At 38.3% G+C, this 22014-nt stretch overlaps 3 protein-coding genes across 4 annotated transcripts in view; 2 read left to right on the plus strand and 1 right to left on the minus strand.

Moving 5' to 3' along the window:
• aamdc (adipogenesis associated, Mth938 domain containing) overlaps window positions 1-22014 on the minus strand; it is a 73855-nt gene that overhangs the window by 2735 nt on the left and 49106 nt on the right. The gene's annotated exons all lie outside the window — the stretch shown is intronic.
• On the plus strand, window positions 463-15847 carry rsf1a (remodeling and spacing factor 1a). Its single transcript, XM_051870621.1, has 16 exons — window positions 463-787; window positions 1708-1799; window positions 1884-1976; window positions 2231-2436; window positions 2989-3110; window positions 4309-5870; window positions 5967-6197; window positions 9259-9363; window positions 9446-9525; window positions 9657-9711; window positions 9833-9936; window positions 10878-10945; window positions 11023-11209; window positions 11618-11859; window positions 12166-12351; window positions 14039-15847. The coding sequence occupies exons 1-16, from the start codon at window positions 634-636 to the stop codon at window positions 14479-14481; spliced, it is 3930 nt and encodes a 1309-aa protein (XP_051726581.1). The 5' UTR covers window positions 463-633; the 3' UTR covers window positions 14482-15847.
• On the plus strand, window positions 16815-21962 carry clns1a (chloride channel, nucleotide-sensitive, 1A). 2 transcript variants are annotated; one of them, XM_051870632.1, is made up of 7 exons: window positions 16818-17202; window positions 17551-17687; window positions 17809-17946; window positions 18029-18142; window positions 19908-20087; window positions 21075-21138; window positions 21705-21962. In XM_051870632.1, coding segments are annotated over exons 1-7 (753 nt in total). In that variant the 5' UTR covers window positions 16818-17083; the 3' UTR covers window positions 21706-21962. The 2 variants fall into 2 exon arrangements, with proteins under 2 accessions (XP_051726591.1, XP_051726592.1); XM_051870631.1 differs by lacking the exon at window positions 21705-21962 and having other exon boundaries at window positions 16815-17202; window positions 21075-21142.

The following is a 22014-nucleotide window of genomic DNA, read 5'->3' on the forward strand; positions in this document are numbered from 1 at the left end:
TAATTAATATGAATTAAATAATATAGTAAATGAATTAATTTAAAGGAATAAATAAAATAATCGTATTATATTATGTCAGAGTGAATAAATATAATTTGTTATATTAAGTTTTATTTAGTTTTATTTAAATGTAATGTATTTATTCAAATAAACAGTTAACGTTATTCCAATAGACACAAGCAAGACAGTTTATAAATAGAGACGTGTCAGTGAAACAAGTGTGACATGTTAAAGCAGCACTTATATTATCAGAATGAATAAATATGATTTTCTGTTCTAAGAACCCCCCCCAACCCCCCCAATATTCCCTTTTTACATTTAAATAGTATATATAAATGTATTTAACTATTCATTCCGGTCATGAATAAACACAAACACGACACTCTTTCCATTAGGAAAGTGTCAGTGGGGGAAAAAAAGTGTGGCGTCATCTTCATCACAATAACACTTTTATGCGTTATTGTGATGAAGATGATGACGATGATGTTGGTGGCATTGTGGTGGTCCACATACACACACAAACACACATACACACACTAGATGCCCCTCTGGATGATGCTCTGGGTGGGTGTCGCGGTGTATTGTGGGCAGTTTTGGGTCTAAGCAGAGCATAGCTCGTCATCTGTAGGAAAGATGGCTGCTCCGGGCACCACAGCAGCTCTTCCTCCAGCGCTCAGTCCAGGTTTTGCGGTGGTCTGCTCTTTTTTGGAGCGCTACGGGTCTGTTCTGGATCTGCCCGAGCTGACGTTTCCTCAGCTGGAGCGATACTTACAAGAGACATCAGCGGGTGAGCTGTGGGAGAGGCTGGGTTTGTGTTTATTTGGACAGGCTCCTCATCTTTGCCCATCAGGGGTTTGATCACTTAAAGTTTGGCTTGTTGTATCTCCTAGTCTTTGTTTGGACGGAAATCATGTCCCTAATGCTTTTCAGATGGACTGTGGCGAAGTGTTTAAAGCAGTCATGTGTGGTTTTTCCACCCTTTACCAGTGGAAAAATCACATTTAAAGATTAGCCTCAGAATATGATTGCCGTCAGAATGGCTATACGCACTGCTAAGGGTGTTATCATGCTGTTGGTGACAATTAAATAGAGAGACACTTCAGTATCGTGCGATAAATTGACCTGATATACATTTACATTCAGATTATAAACACCGATGGGACGGTACCCGCACACTGCACATGCGCAGGCCGCTGTCAAACTTCCTATGCTACAATAATAATAACTGTAATAATGGAATCGCTGCACAGATTTGTTTACGCCCAGGCCACTTTAAATACTGTATTAATTGTGTACACGTAGGTTTCGTATAACAATAGCTGAATGTGAGCTCCACGACACTAATGTTGTCATTAGGAGAATTGCGTTTGTAAACGTCACTGCAGAATTATTGGTTTTCGTGAACTTTGCTGATAGCTGATTCGTGAATGTTGCTGATAGCTGATTGGATCAATTCGATGATATAGTAACGAGAGAGATGTGTTTTTAATGCATTTATTTTAAAGAATAAATAAAAGGTATACACAGTAATGAGCAAATTGAAAGAAAAATGCAAAGGACAGGAAAACTGTTAATATATATATTTTTTAAGTTAGCACAGGGATGGCTTTCATTTCACAAAAAGAGGTTTCATGTTAATGTCAAGTTTTAAATGATAAAACAATAGAAATACTGCTCAAAATTAATCACACTTTTTGTACAATTTAGTTCCTCTGCCATTGATTGAGCTCCATGTCAAACTACTGCGGAAGATTGGCAAAACAGTCACACCAGACAGATGGGAGAAGTATCTTGTAAAGGTAAGTATTTTAGTTTTAAATCATATGCAGTGAAAATGTAAATCCATGCAAATCGATCTGTTTGTTGAAATCAATTTTTTGCAGGTGTGCCAGGAGTTTAACAGCACCTGGGCATGGGAAATGGAGAGAAAAAGCTACTTAGAAATGACAGTTGAGTGTAAGACTGGCATTTTAAAGGTCAGTATTTCCCAGGGAACTGGGAATATACATCAGTAATAGAGTTTGACTTTTTTTAATGTTGTTATAACTTAATGAAGTTGTATTGCTTCTAATGAAATGTGTCAAGAACATGTCCGTGTCATATTTCACCCCAAAAATCAAAATAAATAAGAAAAATAATTTATTTATTTTGGGGTAAAGTGTGCCCTGGATGTTTTTTTGTGTGTGTGTGTGTGAGAGAGATTCATCTTTATTCTTTATTTCATTAACAGTACTTGTGTGAGTGCCAGTTTGATGACAATCTCAAGTTTAAGACATTAATCAACGAGGAAGACCCAGACAAGATGCGTCTACAGCCCATCGGTAGAGACAAGGAAGGTCTTCTGTACTGGTTCCATTCAGATCAAGATCAGAATATACGTGTTTATTCTGAGGAACAGGATGATTTGGATGGATCCTCCTGGAAATGCATTGCGAGGTATGTAAATTGTGATGAGAAGATCACAATGTTTGGTTTATCAAACTGATGAGGGATTGATGAATTCTGATGAACATGAAGATGATTTACACATCAAGTTTCAATTTATTAGAACATTAAATCTTAAGTTAGACAACACTTACAGCACATTCAGGCCTGGTTTCACAGAGAGGGCTTAGCCTAAGCCAGGATTAGGCCTTAGTTCAATTAGGATATTTAAGTATCTTTTATAAACATACACTAGAAAAAAACATTACTGGTGTGCATCTTGAGACAAAACAATGGCACTGACATATTTTAAGATATGTCAGTTCAAGTTTCTTTCAGTTAAAAAAGCTCAAACATGCATTTTAATCTAGGACTAGCTTAAGCCTTGTCTGTGAAACCGGGGGTCAAGGTCTACATTTTAACATTATGTGTTCCCTCAGAATCAAAACCATATTGTACTAGTATACAACCTACAAGAACACATTTTTTTCTAGAAGTATAAGAGTTGTACCTCCTTTGATGAAGTTTGTCAATGAATAAGAAATGCATTTTTACTTAAAACAGGTCTAGGAATGATCTTGCAGACACACTAGAAAAGCTTAAAGCCAAGATTGAACCAGCCGTGACTGACCAAGAGAAGCAAGGCTGTCCCACCAGCCCAAATATGGAGGCAGAAGGTGTTAAAGGTAAAACTCATTGTAAATGAACATTTCCCATTTAGGGCTGTAAGCACCACAGACATTGAGAGGAACAAGTCTCCCACAATATCCACACTAATGGTCAAATACTGAGTTTTCAATGGCCGATTCTTAAAGGGATAGTTCACCCAAAAATGAAAATTATCCCATGATTTACTCACGCTCCAGCCATCTTAGGTGTATATGACTATCTTCTTTCAGACGAACACAATAGGAGTTATATTAATAAATATCCTGACTCTTTCCAGCTTTATAATGGTAGTGAAAGGCGCTCCTGATTTTGAAATCCAATAAAGTGCATCCATCTATCATAAAAGATATCCACATGGCTCCAAGGGGTAATAAAGGCCTTCTGAAGCGAAGCAATGGGTTTTTATAAGAAAAATATCCATATTTAAAACTTTATTAACTAAAGTAACTAGCTTCCAGCAGACAACCGTACGCATACTGCGCAAACCGACTTGCGCCAAATGAGTAACCCCTGATGCGATGTATGACGCAGGATGAAGGAGTAACGTAAGCTTGGACGCCTCTCGCGGTTAAAACAAATAGGGCTAGGCAACAAACTCAAGCTCCTCTTCTCTTATATCGAAATCCTACGACGTTTTTTTTTTTTTTAATTCTCATTTTAGACTTCTAATTCGTGACCAGTGTTTTGTTTTGCTCTTTCCGCTTCTCTGCCGCTTTTGTCATTGCGGTATGCGTCAGGGGTTACTCTTCCACCATTACTCAATTTGCGTAAGCTGTCTGCTGGAAGTTAGTTCTTTTAGTTTATAAAGATTTAAATATGTATATTTTTCTTTACAAAAACCCAATTGCTTTGCTTCAAAAGGCCTTTATTAACCCCCTGGAGCTGTGTGGATATCTTTTATGATGGATGGATGGATGGATGCACTTTTTTGGGCTTCAAAATCAGGAGTGCCATTCACTACCATTATAAAGCTTGGAAGAGTCAGGATATTTTTTAATATAACTTAGATTGTGTTCGTCTGAAAGGAGATAGTCATATACACCTAGAATGGCTTGAGAGTGAGAAAATCATTTGATAATTTTCATTTTTTTTTTTTTTTGGGAACTCTCCCTTTAATCCTAAATGTCTGGTTACAGCCATACTCCTGCTCCTACTAATTTTGCTAGAGGCCAGAACTAAACTGTTTCTCATGTAGTTCTGTATTTTGTATTCAAGATGAGGCTGAGGACTTGAAAAACCATGAATCGGGACAAGGGGATTTCAATTCCAGTAAAAGTGAGTTAATACCTAAAGAGATTAAAAAAGAAACATCAATGGATCCTGTTAAACCAGAGCAACAGGAGAAAGTTGCTGTGATTTCCATACCTAAAGTGGTCATCGACAACAGGGTTAGTACAATCAAAACTCTTGTCAAAGAAGAACCAAAAGATTGTCCCAAACCATGGAATGCCATTTCTGTCGTCATGCCCCCTGTTGCCATCAAACACGAGCCGGCGAAGAAAACAGAGATGCACGATGACAAGAAAGAGATGATGTTTGAGAATGTGTCTAGAACTATAAAGAGCGACCAACAGGCTAAAATCCCGCTGAAGAAGAGGGAGTTGAAAAGGAGTGGAGGATTTGATGTCAGCAATCACTACAGCAACGTCAATCACAACAACAACAACCTTAACAGCAATGGCAGCATCAGCACAGGAGGTATAATCGTTCGCAATCCTGCCGTCTTGCCATTGAAGGAGCAGCAAATCAAAAGAGAATACCCAACTGATGGGGAGAAAGGACCAACGGCCATCATCGCTGTCCCACAAAAGCTAATTGGGAAGCATTCACCTGTTGATCTTTGCCAGATGGCAACACGAGAACAATACGTAGGTGTTGGAGTTATCAAAGGTCCCATTGAGAGAAAGAGGCCTTTGAATGAAAACGATAATTCTTCAAATGGTCATCATGGGAACGGGAATGTCTTGAAGACTGAAGTTGGAGGCGCAGATAGCGCAAGACAGTCTGTACTTGTTGGGAAATCCATAGTTAAAGCAGACAATGGTCCTCATCCATGCAGTATCCCTGAGGATCTGGTGTCAAAAGATGTTTGTGATAAGAAACCAGATGTGGCAGCAAAAGCAACAAACCTTGTTGAGGAGTCTCCAATGATTGAAGAGATGCAAACCACTTCAGTTGAGGAAAAGGTTGATAAAAATGACAATGAAGAAGATGTTGCCGAACTCAAAAATAGAAAGACGGCAGCTTTGTCAGCCAGAGAAAAAACTGATGTTGTGGTTGAGGATGACAGCAAAGACAAAAGTCTGAAAAGCCCAAGAAAGAGAAGGTCACAAAAGGCCAAATCCAAGCTCCAAGCAAAAGAAGACGCCCAAAACACTGAGCTCTTATCCAGCATTGGTGAGGATTTGGTGAAGGATGTGGGAGACAGTGAAAAAATTGGACACAATGATAATGAAGAGGTGTCATCAGAGCTTCAGAAGGAAGGGATTCGTCTGAAGATTAAGATCCCGCTTCATAGACGAACGCCTGAACTCCAGCACAAGGACACTGAGGAGTCGGAAACCAGCAATCGGAGATCCCTACGGAGATCTGCCAGAATCTGCAAGCCCAGCCCCAAAGTGGCAGATAGCAGTCGGGATGGGAAACAAGATGGAAAACTTAAGGCCTCCTCAGCAGCACAGGACGAAGAGGAATGCATAGTAGATGAAGAGGTGAAAGTGCATCCCAAGGAGATAGACAAAAAAGTGGACATGGAAGGACAGCCTAAGTCTTTGAAGGTAGCCCGAAAACTTTTTATATACAGTACAATGAATTGCACAGAAAGCTTTTATTTATGTAAATGTTTTTTTTCTCTCTCTCTCTCTCTCTTTTAGGCCAAACGACGACACAGGCGTACTCGTTGGTCGAAAATTCGTACGAAAAATTGCAAATCCAAAGGAGCTCCGGATAGGGAGGAGGAAGTAGCCGATGACAAAGCTGCAAGCAATGAAGACACCAAATCAGAGAGAAAAGACCACAAGAGTGGGTCTGAATCAGACCAATCCAACGAGATTCTACCTGAAGATGCTTGTAAACACTGTGGGCTCGCCAACCACCCAGAACTAGTGAGTTATCTTTTATCAATTCAGACTACTACTTCAGAATTGATGTCCCAATAGGAAAATTTGACTCAATGAACAGTGTACAACCACAGCAACTAATGACAACAACACGAATGTTGCTTGCTTGTGTAAACCTCAGTACTAGAGTGTTTCTGTGTGGTTGACGAGCTGCTCTGAGTGGTTTTTAGCATGTTACTATGGGGTTGCTAGGGTGTTACTAGCTGGTTACCTACTAATCCAAGTTAAAAGAGAATGTGCAACTATGTTCTCTTCAGTGCAAGTCACTTAGTGTTGTTATTGTTAACTAAAACTATTAAAAATCATTTTCGTTAATTTGTTAATAATGCTGCAATTAAATAAATTATCAATGTTAGATGAGATGCACTATATTGCCAGAAGTATTGGGACACTCCTCCAAATCATTGAATTCAGGTGTTCCAATCACTTCCATGGCCACAGGTGTATAAAATCAAGCACCATGCAAACTGCTTCTACAAACATTTGTGAAAGAATGGGTCGCTCTCAGGAGCTCAGTGAATTCAAGCGTGGTACCGTGATAGGTTGCCACCCGTGGAATAAGTCCATTCGTGAAATTTCCTCACTATTAAATATTCCACGGTCAACTGTTAGTGGTATCATAACAAAGTGGAAGCAATTGGGAACAACAGCAACTCAGCCACGAAGTGGTAGGCCACGTAAAATCACAGAGCGGGGTCAGCGCATGCTGAGGCGCACGGTGCGCAGAAGTCACCAACTTTCTGCAGAGTCAATAGCTACAGACCTCCAAACTTCGTGTGGCCTTCAGATTAGCTCAAGATCAGTGTGTAAGAGAGCTTCATGGAATGGGTTTCCATGGCCGAGCAGCTGCATCCAAGCCTTACATCACCAAGTGCAATGCAAAGCGTCGGATGCAGTGGTGTAAAGCACACCGCCACTGGACTCTAGAGCAGTGGAGACGTGTTTTCTGGAGTGACGAATCACGCTTCTCTGTCTGGCAATCCGATGGACGAGTCTGGGTTTGTCGGTTGCCAGGAGAACGGCACTTGCCTGACTGCATTGTGCCAAGTGTAAAGGTTGGTGGAGGGGGGATTATGGTGTGGGGTTGTTTTTCAGGGGTTGGGCTTGTCCCCTTAGTTCCAGTGAAAGGAACTCTTAATGCTTCAGCATACAAAGACATTTTGGACAATTTCATGCTCCCAACTTTGTGGGAACAGTTTGGGGATGGCCCCTTCCTGTTCCAACATGACTGCACACCAGTGCACAAAGCAAGGTCCATAAAGACATGGATGAGCGAGTTTGGTGTGGAGGAACTTGACTGGCCTGCACAGAGTCCTGACCTCAATCGGATAGAACACCTTTGGGATGAATTAGAGCGGAGACTGCGAGCCAGGCCTTCTCGTCCAACATCAGTGCCTGACCTCACAAAAGCACTTCTAGAAGAATGGTCAAAAATTCCCATAAACACACTCCTAAACCTTGTGGAAAGCCTTCCCAGAAGAGTTGAGGCTGTTAGAGCTGCAAAGGGTGGGCCAACTCCATATTAAACCCTACGGATTAAGAATGGGATGTCATTAAAGTTCATGTGCACGTAAAGGCAGGCGTCCCAAAACCTTTGGCAATATAGTGTACTTTAAAGGAGACATATGAAAATCGGACTTTTTCCGTGTTTAAGTGCTATAACCGTGTCCCTGGTGAATCTACCAACCCAGAAATCGTGAAAAGGGATAACCTTTTGGCAAGCCTTTTTCTGCAAGCATGTGTAAAAATTAGCCTCTCAGATTTCGCTCCCCTTGTGATGTAGGAAGTGGATCTTATTATAATATATCCGCCTATTAATCTGCACGTTTCCATCCATGGCACCGCCATTGTATTTTCGCAAGTGAAAACGGTGTTCCAGTTCTAAGGCCATGGCAAAAGTTCAAACAAAACATGCTAACTGTTCTGTCGTTGGCTGCACAGATGAGCACAAAACACTATTTAGACTCTTGTTAGTTTGTATAGCCTGCAAGTTGACCCTGACAAGCTTGATTGCTAAAAAAAAAAAGGAGCGTTTCTATCCAAGCGATATTTGGGAAAAAATATTAGACCATTCACTGCATTTGATAGCAATCATAAACGTTAGCCTGGTGTGTATGGCTCTATTTGGCAAACAGGTACGCTATGTATAGTGGGCGTCTATACAGGGTTTTGCACAAAAGATTAACTTGACGGCACATGCTAGTCGATGAGTTGAATTAACTCCACAGCAACTACATAAATTTATCCACTAACCATTCAGAAACATCCATTCTAAAAGTTGTAACTTCTTCCCTAGTCTCTCCATCAGTGTCCTACTCAGGTTTGAACAATGTAAGGCTGAACACAGTTACTGACAGTCGTCATTTTGGCTGCGTGAGATTCTCCAGCTTTGTTGTTGTTGAGCAACCGAAGCATAAGCTGTTAAAGCTCCGCCCTCTTTTGGAAAGCATACTTGAAACAGCCAGGAGCAGCAGCTCATTTGCATTTAAAGGGACACACACAAAAATGGCATGTTTTTTCTCACACCCAAATAGTGGCAAATTTGACAAGCTATTATAAATTATCTGTGGGGTATTTTAACCCAAAAACTAATAAAAATGGCAAAAGCACATAAAAATTACTAAAATTTGAACTAGAATGAAAATGAAAACTGAAAATTTAAAAACAAAAGCTAATTCAAAATATTAAAAAAAGGACTATTATAATATATTAATATTACTAAAATAAAACCCGTTTTGTTGTCTGGTGGGCAAAAATTACAAAAAATAAAAACAAGACACACAGAAAATAATGTGCTGAGGGTAAAATGTTTTGTTCAACTCCAACACATACAGTACGTTTAAGGGTTTATTCAGACAACATTACTAAATAAAAACAGTATAAAACAATATAAAGTGTTATTGATGGGTTTCTAAAATGATTTAAGCAAGAAGATGGAAATGTCTATCAAATGGCAAAAGAGTAGAAGAAACAAATACTTTATTTATTTACTATTGCAATAGAACATCATTTCATCTGTTTTCTCTCTTGTGTATTTTTGTCCCAGATCCTTCTTTGTGACATGTGTGACAGTGGATATCACACGGCCTGTCTGAGACCTCCTCTAATGATCATTCCTGACGGAGAATGGTTCTGCCCTCCCTGCCAGCATGTAAGGACTTAAATCCCTGTGTTAATGCCTTGTGTGTGTATGTGAGCTGTATTACTGAAGTATATATTCTTGTCATGTACAGAAGCTTCTCTGTGAGAGGCTGGAAGAACAGCTTCAGAATCTGGACACTGCATTGAAGAAGAAAGAGAGAGCTGAACGAAGGTGTAGATCCACACACATGCACACACTCCATAAATGGTCTCACTTGCTCATCATCATTCCCATGATTCATCATGTATGATGAATAGCCTCATGTGATTCTGAGATTTGTTTCTTGTTTTTTTCTCTTTCAGACGTGAGCGGTTAGTGTATGTGGGTATCAGCGTGGAGAACATTATACCCAATCCAGTGAGTATGCAACCTATATTATATTTAAGATAAATAAATTATACAAATCAATCAGTCAGTCAATAAGATGAGATTTAAAATGCCTTAATCAGCTTTATTTGGCACTTCTTCCTCATGGCAGGATGGTGATGAAGAAGATGCCATGACAGAGAAGAAAAAAGATGCCAAGAAAAGTAAGAATCTGGGGAGGCGATCGACTAGGATGAGGAAATCCATCAGTTATAGGTAATCAATATTTCTGGTAGCACTTTAGAATAAGGTTCCATTTGTTAACATTAGTGAACTGCATTAGTTAACATGAACTAACAATGAAAAATCACTCTAAAGCATTTATTAATTATAGTTGAAGGGGACCAATTATGTCCTATGTTGTTTTTCAAAGTTTTGATTTTGTTTTTGGGGTCTACTAAAATAGGTTTTCATGCTTGAATGTTCAAAAAGTAAAAAATTTTTCACATATTTGACATTGTTGCAGCACCTCTCTTCCCGGTCTGTCAGTAACGCTCTGTTTAGTTCCTTTCTCTATGAAGCCTCTCCTTCAGAAAAGCGCAATGTGCTCTGATTGGTCGGCTGGACCAGTGTGTTGTGATTGGTCAACCACTTTGTTTGGGAAATGTTATGCCCTTTACCATAACTGCGAGTTTCAACACACTACTTACTCAACTCAACCAGGCCTCGCCCCTTTATTTTGCATGTGTTGGGTGGTAATTATTTAAACAAGGAATATTGTGACATGTTTGTTTCCAGAAGAAAGCTCAATTGAGGCGTTTCAGGGAGTTCAGAAACAGTGCACACTTATACAGAGAATAACTCCCTTTAGAGTCACTTTGTGCTTTGTATCTTTGCAGACCTTTTTCAAGCTCAAACAGCAACAATACACACTAAAGAAAGTTGAATATGTAAAAAAGCATAATAGGCATAACTTTTGATTTATTAAAATAAAGTTGTATCTGTTAAGATTATTTAATGGAATTGAGCTAACATGAACAATGAATCGTTGTATTTTTATTAACTAACTTTAACAAAGATTGCTCATTGTAATGCATTAACTAACGTTAACTAATGGCATCTTATTGTAAAGTGTTACCGTATTTCTTGTAGAAATAGACTCTATAAGAAGATATAAGTCTGACTAATTCTTGATTTTTCTTACTACTAACCACCAGATTCGATGATTTTGATGAAGCCATTGATGAAGCAATAGAGGAAGACCTTCAAGATTCAGAAGGAGGAGGTTGGACATATGAGATATTGTTTTTTGCTCTATAATATGTCTTTGCATATTGAATTCATGGGTGGTGTGTCTTGCAGGTGCTGGTCGCGGTAAACCTGTGGCGACCGTCGCGAGTCAGCAGAGGAATACGGTGAGCCGAGAGAGTCGGCGGCTTGTGAAACCTCTCGCGCCGCGTAAGAGGAAACGCCGGCGACTCAATGACCTGGACAGTGACAGTACGGTGGACGAGGAGGAGAGCGAGGACGAGTTTCAGATTAGTGACAGGTGTGTGTAAAATATAAGAATATTTAAAATACTGGGGGTTCAAATTTGGGCTTTTGGGGTTCAAATCAGGTGGATTTTATACCAGTTCTTCAAAATATAATGGATCTAGTTACGAAATAAACAATATGCTTTTCAAGTGGGTGAAAGTCACAAAAACAGTCAAGAACTTGTCCTGGTCATATTTTACCCCAAAATCAAAAGAAATAAGACATTATATTTTCCTATTTCTTATCAATATCAGTGTTTCGCTGCTTAATATTTTTGTGGAAACTGTGATGCATCTTTTTCAGTATTCATTGAGGAATACTAAAAATGAAAAAGATCAGCATTTATATAGATTTTCATGCTATAGATTTCCACATAAAATTGGGTCAGAAGCAGCATTAATTTATTTTTTTGTAATGCTAGCCTGGAGGAGGAGGATTTCGTGGTTTCGGGAGATGGTGCATCTGATGGTGATGCGGGGAGTGAATGGTGCAGTGGTGACAGTGACGCTGAGAATCAACCAGCCTCCAGGAGAACAGGAAGAACCACACACACCCAGAGAAACAGGAGGAGCAAACGCAGACCTCCTGCTCGACGAAGAGGCTCCTCAGAGGAGGACCTGTTAGACTCTGAGGAAGAGGAGGAGGAAGAGGAAGAAGAAATGGGTCTGTATGAGTTTTTGTATCTAATCTACTTGAAAGAATAACTTATTTACTCCATTTCAAAGCTGTTTTAAAGCTCCACATGTGCAGCTACTGTATCTTCCAAAGCAGAATCCTTAATTAACTTAATTAAACCTCATTTTGAAATGTTCTTCACAGCCAGCAACTCTGTGTAAAGTATTTTACATTTTTTGCTGCTTCTGTTTTCGGGGGTAGGCTGTCTAGGTAGGTGGTTCACTAGGTTTTTGTAGAGAGTCATGTCGATGATGTTTTTTACTTACAGTTTTTCCTTCTGTCTTTATCTGGCAGAAACAGAATGCTCTAATGAGTTCAGCGACAGCGACATGGACGTCAATAGAAGGCGTCCACGACGGAGTCAGAACTCTCAGGTCAACTACTATGAGACATCAGAGTCTGAGGGATCACGGAAGGCGTCCGATCAGAAACACCCCTCTCTTCCTCACCGTCGACGACTGTCCAGCTCCAACAGTGAAGGTGAGCACCACAACACTCCTATTTTCGCATATGTTAATATATGTTAATGTTAACTCTCTCATGTTCCTCATGTAGGGATCACACCTGTGATCCTTGATGGTCAAAACAGACCCATGACAATGAGCGTAACATTTTTTTAATGATATGAATGAACTATATTTTGTTTCAATAGCTGTGTCTCATTTCAAAGCCTGTGTCGTCCGGAGGTTGCATCTATAGGCTGCATACTTCATTGCTGCTTTTATTTAAAGGGTTAGTTCACCCAAAAATGAAATTTCTGTCATTAATTATTCACCCTCATGTCGTTCCAAACCCGTAAGACCTTCGTTCATCTTCGGAACACAAAGATATTTTTGATGAAATGTGGTCTGGTGGTACCACTTTTAGCATAGCTTAGCATAGTTCATTGAATCTGATTAGACCGTTAGCATCTCGCTCAGTAATAATCAAGCAAAGTTCCTTGATTATTACGCCGGAATGAGAGCATAGTTCCTAGCCATATTGGCCTAGAAAATCGCAACTTTTCATTTTCCGTCGGTCTTAGTACACGATGTAACTACAGAAGAGTCAAGTTTTAAATAGGAAAAATATCAAAACTCCTAGAATACTTTTTGTGTGCAAAAACGAAACAAAAATAATGACTTTATTCAATTTAACGACTATTTTAATTATGTCTTTACTACCTTTCTGGGCCTTGAAAGGTACAATGATGTTGCTGCCTATGTGTGATTCAGAAACCTCTCAGATTTCATCAAAAATATCTTAATTTGTGTTTCGAAGATGAGGCAAAGGTTTTATGGGTTTGGAACAACATGAGGGTGAGAAATTTCATTTTTGGGTGAACTAACCCTTTAAGTAAACTGACCACTACATTACAAAGTCATAAAGAAATTACAACAATTTATGCTTCACTAAGAATAACAGTCAATTTTATAATGGTTACTTTTCTGAAATAAGATGATTGCATGGTCAACAAATGCGACCTCCAGAGGACGGACCCTTATTTATTCTTTAATATTTAGTATTTTGAGGGAATTTCATGCTACCAGACTATATTCACCTCTAAATTTTGCACCATTTATTTCTAAATAAAATAAAATAGATAGGGCTGTGTATTCACTAGTTGCTAAAATTGCTCTGTATATTCATATTTCCCATTCATTACCAATGCCTATGCCGGTCATTTTTGACCTTGAAGATCAAAAGTGTGTTTTTTAGACCGTTTAGTTTTTCTTTTGTGTGTGAATCATTCCAATAATGTAAAAAATTAAAAACATAAAATGTTTTGGTCTAAAATGATCGAAGACCACCAGAGCATAGACTAAAATAAATACCGAAAATCTTAAATTTATTTAGTATGATTTTTTTTGGTCTTGATTTTTCTGTACAAGGACTTGTGTGTCTTTTAATTTTTGTTCATGCCTAAACCCATAGTGGTTTATTTATGGCACACCAAGTGCAAATTTTCAGCATATTTTTTTTTTGCACAACAAGACAAAATGAAAACGAAACAATGCATCTCTAAGGACCCTCCGTTTGCGATTTACATCTGTGAATAGCACCATTTTGTCACATCAACACACTAAATATAAATCAGATATATAAGCAAATATTATCTTACTGTTAGCTATACTGTTTATTTATAACCAGAAATGTAAATTGTTTGCGTCTCATCCTATATTTCCAGAGTCCACGCTTTCTAAAGACTCTGAGCCAAAGGAATCACTTAAGAGATCAAAAAGAGGACGGAAGTGCGAGTCGACTAGGGAAGACTCCAAACCCAGGCACAAACTAATAAAACGGACACAGCAGAGAAGCTCCAGTGAAGACGAAGAGGAGGACGGAGGAGAAACAGAGGACTCTGAGGATGATGAACAGCCCCCCCGCAAAAGGTCGAACCGCATAGAAACAGACGAAGACGAGGAGGAGGAAGAGGAGAACACACGCGGAAACGTCAGGTGGAAGCACACGGCCAGAAACACTGCGGGGCCCCGAGGTCCCGTCCGGCACAACGGCTTGGTCCCGCTGAGGGCCGCAGCTCAGGATGACGATGACGATGAGGACGAGGAAGAGTTCACTGGTGTCACGGACCTTGTTAACTTTGTTTTCGACAGTGAACAGTTGTCATGATGTGTTCTGTAGGTAAAATGCATTTATTTTCTCATCGCCTTCGACTAGGAGCCACCTGTCACGGGAATGTCCCTCATCAGCCACCGTAGTTTTTGGGTGTAGTGGACCAAAAATGAAGCTTCCAGAGGAATGCCATAGTGTCCGTTCAGATGTTTGAATCCACTCCGTACAGCCGCATGCATCATCCTTCCCAGATTAGAACAGGGTCTCCTTAATACTACAGTAACCATTCCTCAGAGTAAAGCACTTTGTCATTAACGGCCAGTACAGTTTTGTTTGTATAAAGCGGCTTCTGTCGTCCTCCAGAGACACTGGATGGCGTGCATTTGAAGCTTATGTATTCTGTGCATTTTAGACTGGAGTTTTAGAGGTGTACGTTCTCTGTATTAATGTTTTCTTCTTTGTTATACATGAAAGAAAATTTGGGATTAACGTTTGATGCCGAACTTTGCCTAAATACACTCATCCAATTAAAGGCTTAAAGGGATAGTTCATCCAAAAACAATAATCCTGACATCATATACTCGCCCTCATGTCATTGCAAACCCACGTGACTTTCTGTGGAGCACAAGAGGAGATTTTTACTTTCGTTGTATGGAAACGAGTAGCACGAATACCCCTCTGGGTGAGAATGATGACAGAACTTTCACTTTTGGGTGAATTAAGCCTTAACTTAAACTAGTTAGTAGACCAGCAAAAAAGGACGAAACACATTGGATGATGATCTTAATATTAAAGATCTGTCATTTAGATGCAAATCTTTTTAATTTAAAAGACTAATATAATCTCTTTACTAAAATAACATTGTACGTAATGGTAAAAACAATATTATTTAATTATTTTTCAAATGATGACATTTCTGCACTTTGAAAGCTGTTGCTGAAATTTTAGGACATTTACTAAGACATTCAGTCACATTTAAGTCCCTGTCTGAGCTTCATGTGTTCAACTGAAAGCACTTGTCGATCAAGCACCTTTGATGGTGCCGTTTGGTACCGCATTGTTGAACTGTTCTGTTCGACAGAGCAGTCTGGATCGCTCTTTCCATAGAGTTGTTTTTTAGGATTCTTTTACTCCAAGCGGGTGTCTTTTATGCTGGAACATTATTTGAATTAGAACACTATGGAAATCATTCCAACACAAATCCACCCCATTACAAAACAAAAACAAAAACAAAAAACCCCCACAGGCAGTAGAATAATTATGGTCTTTGCTTTCAGTTAAAGAATGTGTTTTTGAGCCTTGTACTACTGGAATTCGTGTTTTACTTCTCAGTTTATTTTACTCTTACTTTCCAGATGTATGTCTCCATATTTCAAAAAAAAAATTATTCACAAAACAAAAATAAACGTAATGTTGCTGTTAATGTCCCTGGCTCTAAATTTGTGTGTGTTTTTTTTTTAAGTACCTGCAATAGATTCAAGACACAGGAAGCATTTACTTTAATGGATAGTAGACCAATAAAATGAACATTTAATTTTTAACATAAACATTTTAAGTTAAATGCATGCGCATGTACTGTACAATGGAAAGTATATATTACAGGTTTGCATCTTAATTAATACTAGGTCATAAGGACTGCATTTAAGAATTATATGAAAAAATGTTTATTGGTCAACTAACGTTACCCATATGCAAACATTAAATTAATCTATTCAAATTTTACAATGTACACATGATTATAAATATATATTTCGAAGTATGCAGATTATTGCTGTGTTGTATCTCCTCCGATCCTGAATAGGCGCTACGGTTTTGTTTATGGTATAAAACGCACGCGCTCTTTTCTTGCGTCATAAAGCGGCGCGGATGGCGCTGATGCATGGAAATAAATAACGGGTAGAATGGATTAAACAATGATTTTACAGTGGGCGGTACTTAGCGGTCCGGACGCAATCTGTAAAAAGTCAGATAAATTGTGACTAAATAATTAATATCTTTCAATGCATCTAAGCGTTTCTTAGTGTTATCTTTCAAGTGTAAACTGTTATTCATACCGTTGCTGAAGTAGCGAACGAACAGCGAGATCATACGTTAACTGTTACTTTTCTCCGCGTTTGTGAAGGTGGACCAATCACAATGTTTTATGATTACAGACTAATATATTTTGTTTAATCATTTTACCTAGATTGTGCTTGTGAATATTCATCTGTTTAATGTATACTTATATGTGTAATTAATATATTTTTTAAAAAATTATACTTATTACTGCACAAACGTCTCCAATAAGACAAAAAACGTATTTATATGTGAATGCGACTCAATGAAGTGTCCGCCTTTGTAGGCCACTAAGCGCCCCCTGCAGGATGAACTGTGTGTGTACCACAGGAAACAGTTATTAGAGACAGTAGTCGCCCAATGAGTGAGTACTACAGAAGTGACGCATGACAGCGAATCTTTGAACTATAAAAACCATTTGAAAGTTTCTCGCCACTCAAACCGGTCGCATTTTACTTTACATTAATGCAGTTACAAGAGAAAGCTTTGTAACGCTTGAATGACAGTTACTGTTGATTTTGCAGTGCTTTGTGACTGTGTATTGTCTCACTAGAGCATCAGTGTTAGTGTATTCAGCAGCTCCACAGTGATTTAATTCATCAGAATGGTCGTGTTGAAGAGTTTACCTCCACCCAGCGAGGGCGTGCGGCTCCAGCAGGCCGAAACAACCGCGGTTCTGGACGGGAAAAGACTGGGAGCTGGAACTCTGTTTGTGGCTGAGGCGTGAGTGTCTGTGCACGTTTTAACTAAAGCATCAGTGTTGTGTTCACGTGGCATGTGTGTTCTACATCAGATGGCACCTGTGGACACATTTAGTCATTTATTTATACATAAACTTTGAGAATAAACATATCATGCCTAGGAAGGGTAGTAGACACCTTACGAAACGAACTGTGGTAGAACAATGGCACAGTGATGGTATCTGTCTATCATATATGTTTTATTTATTTTTTATTATTTGGTATTTGATTATTTTACACATTACCTTGTTCTTTTGGACATTTACCATAGTACACTCATTATGCTTTTGGGAAACATGTTTAATAATTCAGCTGTTCTCTGTTATAACAGTCACCTGTCCTGGTTTGATGGTTCAGGGATGGGTTTCTGTCTTGAATACCCTTCCATCAGTCTGCACGCAATCTCACGAGATCTTAGCGCCTTTCCAGAAGAGCACCTGTATGTGATGGTCAATGCAAAACTGGACGGTGAGGCATCATCTTCTATATGGCACTCAAAATAGAGATGCACTGGTATTGACCTTTTGCCAGAGGTTCTTTTCTGAGTCTGAGTTCAGAAATTCTGACCGATCTTCATTGTGTCTTCCAGATGAAGGTGACGCAGAGCAGCAAGAAAAAGCTCTAGATGATGCAGGAGAGGATGATGAGGAGAGTGAGAGTGACAGCGACAGCGAAGACTCAGGGACCATTACAGAGATTCGCTTTGTGCCCAGTGATAAAGCCGCATGTGAGTGTGTGGAATGAACACAGATGAATTTGACGTGAGCATCACCCCTTTAGCGAGTAACAGCGTGTGTTTGTGTGTGCAGTGGAGCCCATGTTCTCCGCCATGTGTGACTGTCAGGCCCTGCACCCAGACCCTGAGGACGCTGACACAGATGATGACGATTATGAGGGAGAGGAGTATGACGTAGAGGAGGCGGGTGAGTGTCATTCGGACCCATAATGCATCTAGTGCACTGGTTCTCAACCTTTTTGACTCCAAGGTCCTCTGTTGTCCAAGGCGATATTCAAAGGCCCCAAATACAGGCAAAGATATTTCTGGTATTAAAGCTGCTGGTGACAAAAAAAAAATTGTACACTTTTTTTTTTCTTTTTTTTTTTTTTTCTTTCTTTCTTCATTTATTTACACAAACCAGGAGTGGCAATTTATTAAAGTAATGGAATAAACTGCTTATAAGTAATTAAAATTAAAATAATTTAATTCTGTAATTCTAGAATAATTAAACTATTTTTAAATAATTTATATTAAATTCTGTAATTCTAGAATGATAAAATAACATATTTGTAAATAATTAAAATTAAAATAATTAAATGAACTAATTCTGTAATGATGAAATAACATGCTTAGAAATAATTTAAATCAAAATAATTAAATTCCGTAATTCTAGAAGTTTCAAGAAATCAGTTTTTTTTGTTTTTTTCAGAGGTCACACTCTTTATAAACAGTAAATTTACATGTTTCTAGCCATTCATGGTTACAAGATAAGGTTTTTAAAAATATTTTTTAATCCCAAATGGCAATTTCTCAGCACGTGTATATTTATTATTTACATTTCCATGACTTTTTAAAAAATTTTACCAGTTTCCATGACTTTTTCAGGTCTAGAAATCTCACTTTTTAAAAAAGTTTGTGTCTAGGTTTTTCAAGACAGTGAGAACCCTTGCTTTTAAAGGGTTAGTTCACCCAAAAATGAAAATAATGTAATTTATTACTCACCCTCATGTCGTTCTACACCCATAAGACCTTCATTCATCTTCGGAATACAAATTAAGATATTTTTAATTAAATCCGATGGCTCAGCGAGGCCTGCATAGACAGCAATGGTACTTCCTCTCTCAAGATCCATAAAGGTACTAAAAACATATTTAAATCAGTTCATGTGAGTTCAGTGGATCTACTTTAATATTATAAAGCGATGAGAATATTTTCTGTGCGCCAAAAAACCAAAATAACGACTTTTTAACAATATCTAGTGGTGGCCGATTTCAAAACACTGCTTCATGAAGCTTCGGAGCTTTACGAATCAAATCAGTGATTCGGAGCGCCAAAGTCACATAATTTCAGCAGTTTTTGCGGTTTGATACCCGATCCGAATCACTGATTCGACTCAAAAGATTCATAACACTCCGAAGCTTCATGAAGCAGTATTTTGAAATCGGCCATCGCTAGATATTGTTAAAAAGTCGTTATTTTGTTTTTTTGGCGCACAAAAAGTATTCTCTTCATTTTATAATATTAAGGTAGAACCACTGAACTAGGAAGTACCATTGCTGTCTATGCAGGCCTCACTGAGCTCTCGGATTTCATCAAAAATATCTTAATTTGTGTTCCGAAGATGAACGAAGGTCTTACGGGTGTAGAACGACATGAGGGCGAGTAATAAATGACATTATTTTCATTTTTGGGTGAACTAACCCTTTAAATAAATTAATAAAAACAAATTATTCCGAATTAAAATAAGTGTGATGTCAGCTTACACCTGGATTTTTAGCTGATTTAGCTTATTTTAAATCATTTTAAGCCTCTTTTGAAGTTTACTGAGGCCCCCTGGTTGATCACTGATCTAGTGTCTCTCCACTTTTGAATGGATGTTAAAGACAATGATCTGAGGCTGAAGTTAGGTGTCTCTTCTAAAGCTTTCACATTGTTTCAATGCTTTTGTATTGTTCCTCTTTTCTCTTTAGAGCAAGAGCAGGGTCAGGGAGACATTCCCACGTTTTACACCTATGAGGAGGGCGTGTCTCACCTGACACCAGAGGGTCAGGCCACACTGGACAGACTGGAGGGGATGCTGGCCCAGTCAGTCGCACAGCAGTACCACATGGCCGGAGTCAGAACCGACGAGCCGTCTGCCGCATTTGAAGGTCTGTGTGTGTTAAAACTCATTATGGATATGATTTATTTCAGTAGTGATGGTTTATCTGTCCAAGACAGGGCAGTTTTATGTATTACCTCACAAAATTATAGCAATGTAACTATAGCTTACAATAGACCTTATTGAAGGTTATAATGCATATTGAATTTAACGCAGATGTAAACAAAGCTGTGAGGAATAGACTTAGTCTTTAAAATGCTCACACTGTATAAAGCTCCTAGATCACATAATTTTCACATCACACAACTTTTAAAACTTTTATGGAGTTTTTGTTTAATGAATTTTTTTTTCTGGAGAGACATTTCACCAGCTGAACAATTGAACACACTGTAATTCTATCCCTCATAGCTTTGTTTTCATATGGTGCTACCCTGACTAAGGTCTATCTTAAAATATATTATTAAATATATATAGTATTACCTATCAGGTAATAATAATATATATATATTATTAATATATATAGGTAACACTTTACGATAAGGTAATCGCTTACATTCAAAATATAATGATGATACATAAAACTGTGGTAACTTGGTAATCAAAAACACAAATGAAAGAATGTTTGAAAGCTTCTTACACTGTTTGATGGACATCCCAGATTAATTTACTTGATTTTTAATGTTATGAATTTAAAAAAAAAAGGCACATGAGCAGCCACAAGATGGCAGTAACAGAGAAAAGTCATGCAACTTTATACCTCACGTGATGTTAAAAGACTCACATTTAATGTTTTAATGTTTGAATGTTTTATTCAGTGTGTACATAGGATTTTATTTCAGTCAGCTGAGAAATGTTGTGTGAATTGAAGCATTCTTGGTGCCAGACGTGTCTGTTTAGCTGATGGGGGTGTGTCTGTAACGAGCAGGATTTCCTGAAAGCTAATGGATCTGTAATGAGTAAAGCCCAGTGGAGCGGTGCAGGGTAGGATGCTTGTAATTTAATAGGGTGCTTAAACTTTTTTTTTTCCTGCTTTCAGATGGAATGGAAGTCGACCCGAGCACAATCGCTGGACAGTTTGATGACGCCGATGTGGATCACTGGTAAATACACACCTGTGTCCTTTAAAATCCCAGTTGTCCAATTCCATTTCCAGTCCTGGCCAGTGTTATTTTAGTATTATTTATGTACTCATAATATTAATATATTGGATTAGCTTTTTTTAAGTTTTTATTTTAGTTTAAGTTTTTGTAACTTTGTGCTTTTGCCATTTTATTTAGCTTTAATTTTTATTTCAGTTTTAGTAATTTTAGTAAGTAATAGTACTTAAACTTGTTCATTTCTGTTAGTTGCCAGGGTAACATTTCTCATTTTCATTGACGTTTTTTGTTGTTGTTGTTGTTGTTGTTTTAAGTTTCAATTACAGAAAAAGAAAATTTTTAATAGTTTTAGTTTTAGCTAACAAAACCAACACTAGTCCTGGCCAGAAAATTCTAATTGTTCACTGTCAGAATTGGTCATCTTTTGCTCACACACTTATTTATTATTTACACCTTCATGTTATTCCAAACTCATATGATCCTTATCAGAATGATGATTTCATTAATGCTATTGGGTGGATATGTGTTGAAACTCCTGCATGACTCTGAATTCTTCAATCTGTTGACAGATGGACTGTGTCTCTGTACTGCTGATTAAAGCACTTCAGTGGGGCATGCTGGGATACTGGCCGAGCCCACCTCTCAAAGCTCTTATAGCATTTCTGTCTCCTCTCGCTTGAATTTAATGGGCTGTTTTACACCATAGCCGTAAATTTACCTCAGCCACAGCTATGTGTAGATCCCACTAATGTATTTTGTAGGTTTCCCTGAAGACCATGTTGATGTTTGTTAGCGATTTCAATAAATACAGCTGTTTTTGTACCAAAGTCTCATTTTTTTCCTTATTTGGTGTTTTGTTTCTCTTTGAAATATCTTGAA

The sequence above is a fragment of the Ctenopharyngodon idella genome, chromosome 18 (genome assembly GCF_019924925.1).
Source record: "Ctenopharyngodon idella isolate HZGC_01 chromosome 18, HZGC01, whole genome shotgun sequence".
Taxonomy (NCBI): Eukaryota; Metazoa; Chordata; class Actinopteri; order Cypriniformes; family Xenocyprididae; genus Ctenopharyngodon; species Ctenopharyngodon idella.

What these genes read in the sequence shown, in the direction of transcription:
- clns1a (XM_051870631.1), top strand. Translation starts at nt 17,084, where the DNA reads ATGGTCGTGTTGAAGAGTTTACCTCCACCCAGCGAGGGCGTGCGGCTC. An exon ending in GGTCAATGCAAAACTGGACG is followed by an intron (nt 17,688 to 17,808) that starts GTGAGGCATCAT and finishes TGTGTCTTCCAG; the next exon opens with ATGAAGGTGACGCAGAGCAG. An exon ending in GTATGACGTAGAGGAGGCGG is followed by an intron (nt 18,143 to 19,907) that starts GTGAGTGTCATT and finishes TTTTCTCTTTAG; the next exon opens with AGCAAGAGCAGGGTCAGGGA.
- rsf1a (XM_051870621.1), top strand. Translation starts at nt 634, where the DNA reads ATGGCTGCTCCGGGCACCACAGCAGCTCTTCCTCCAGCGCTCAGTCCA. An exon ending in TCTGCCCTCCCTGCCAGCAT is followed by an intron (nt 9,364 to 9,445) that starts GTAAGGACTTAA and finishes TGTCATGTACAG; the next exon opens with AAGCTTCTCTGTGAGAGGCT. An exon ending in GGAAGAGGAAGAAGAAATGG is followed by an intron (nt 11,860 to 12,165) that starts GTCTGTATGAGT and finishes TTTATCTGGCAG; the next exon opens with AAACAGAATGCTCTAATGAG.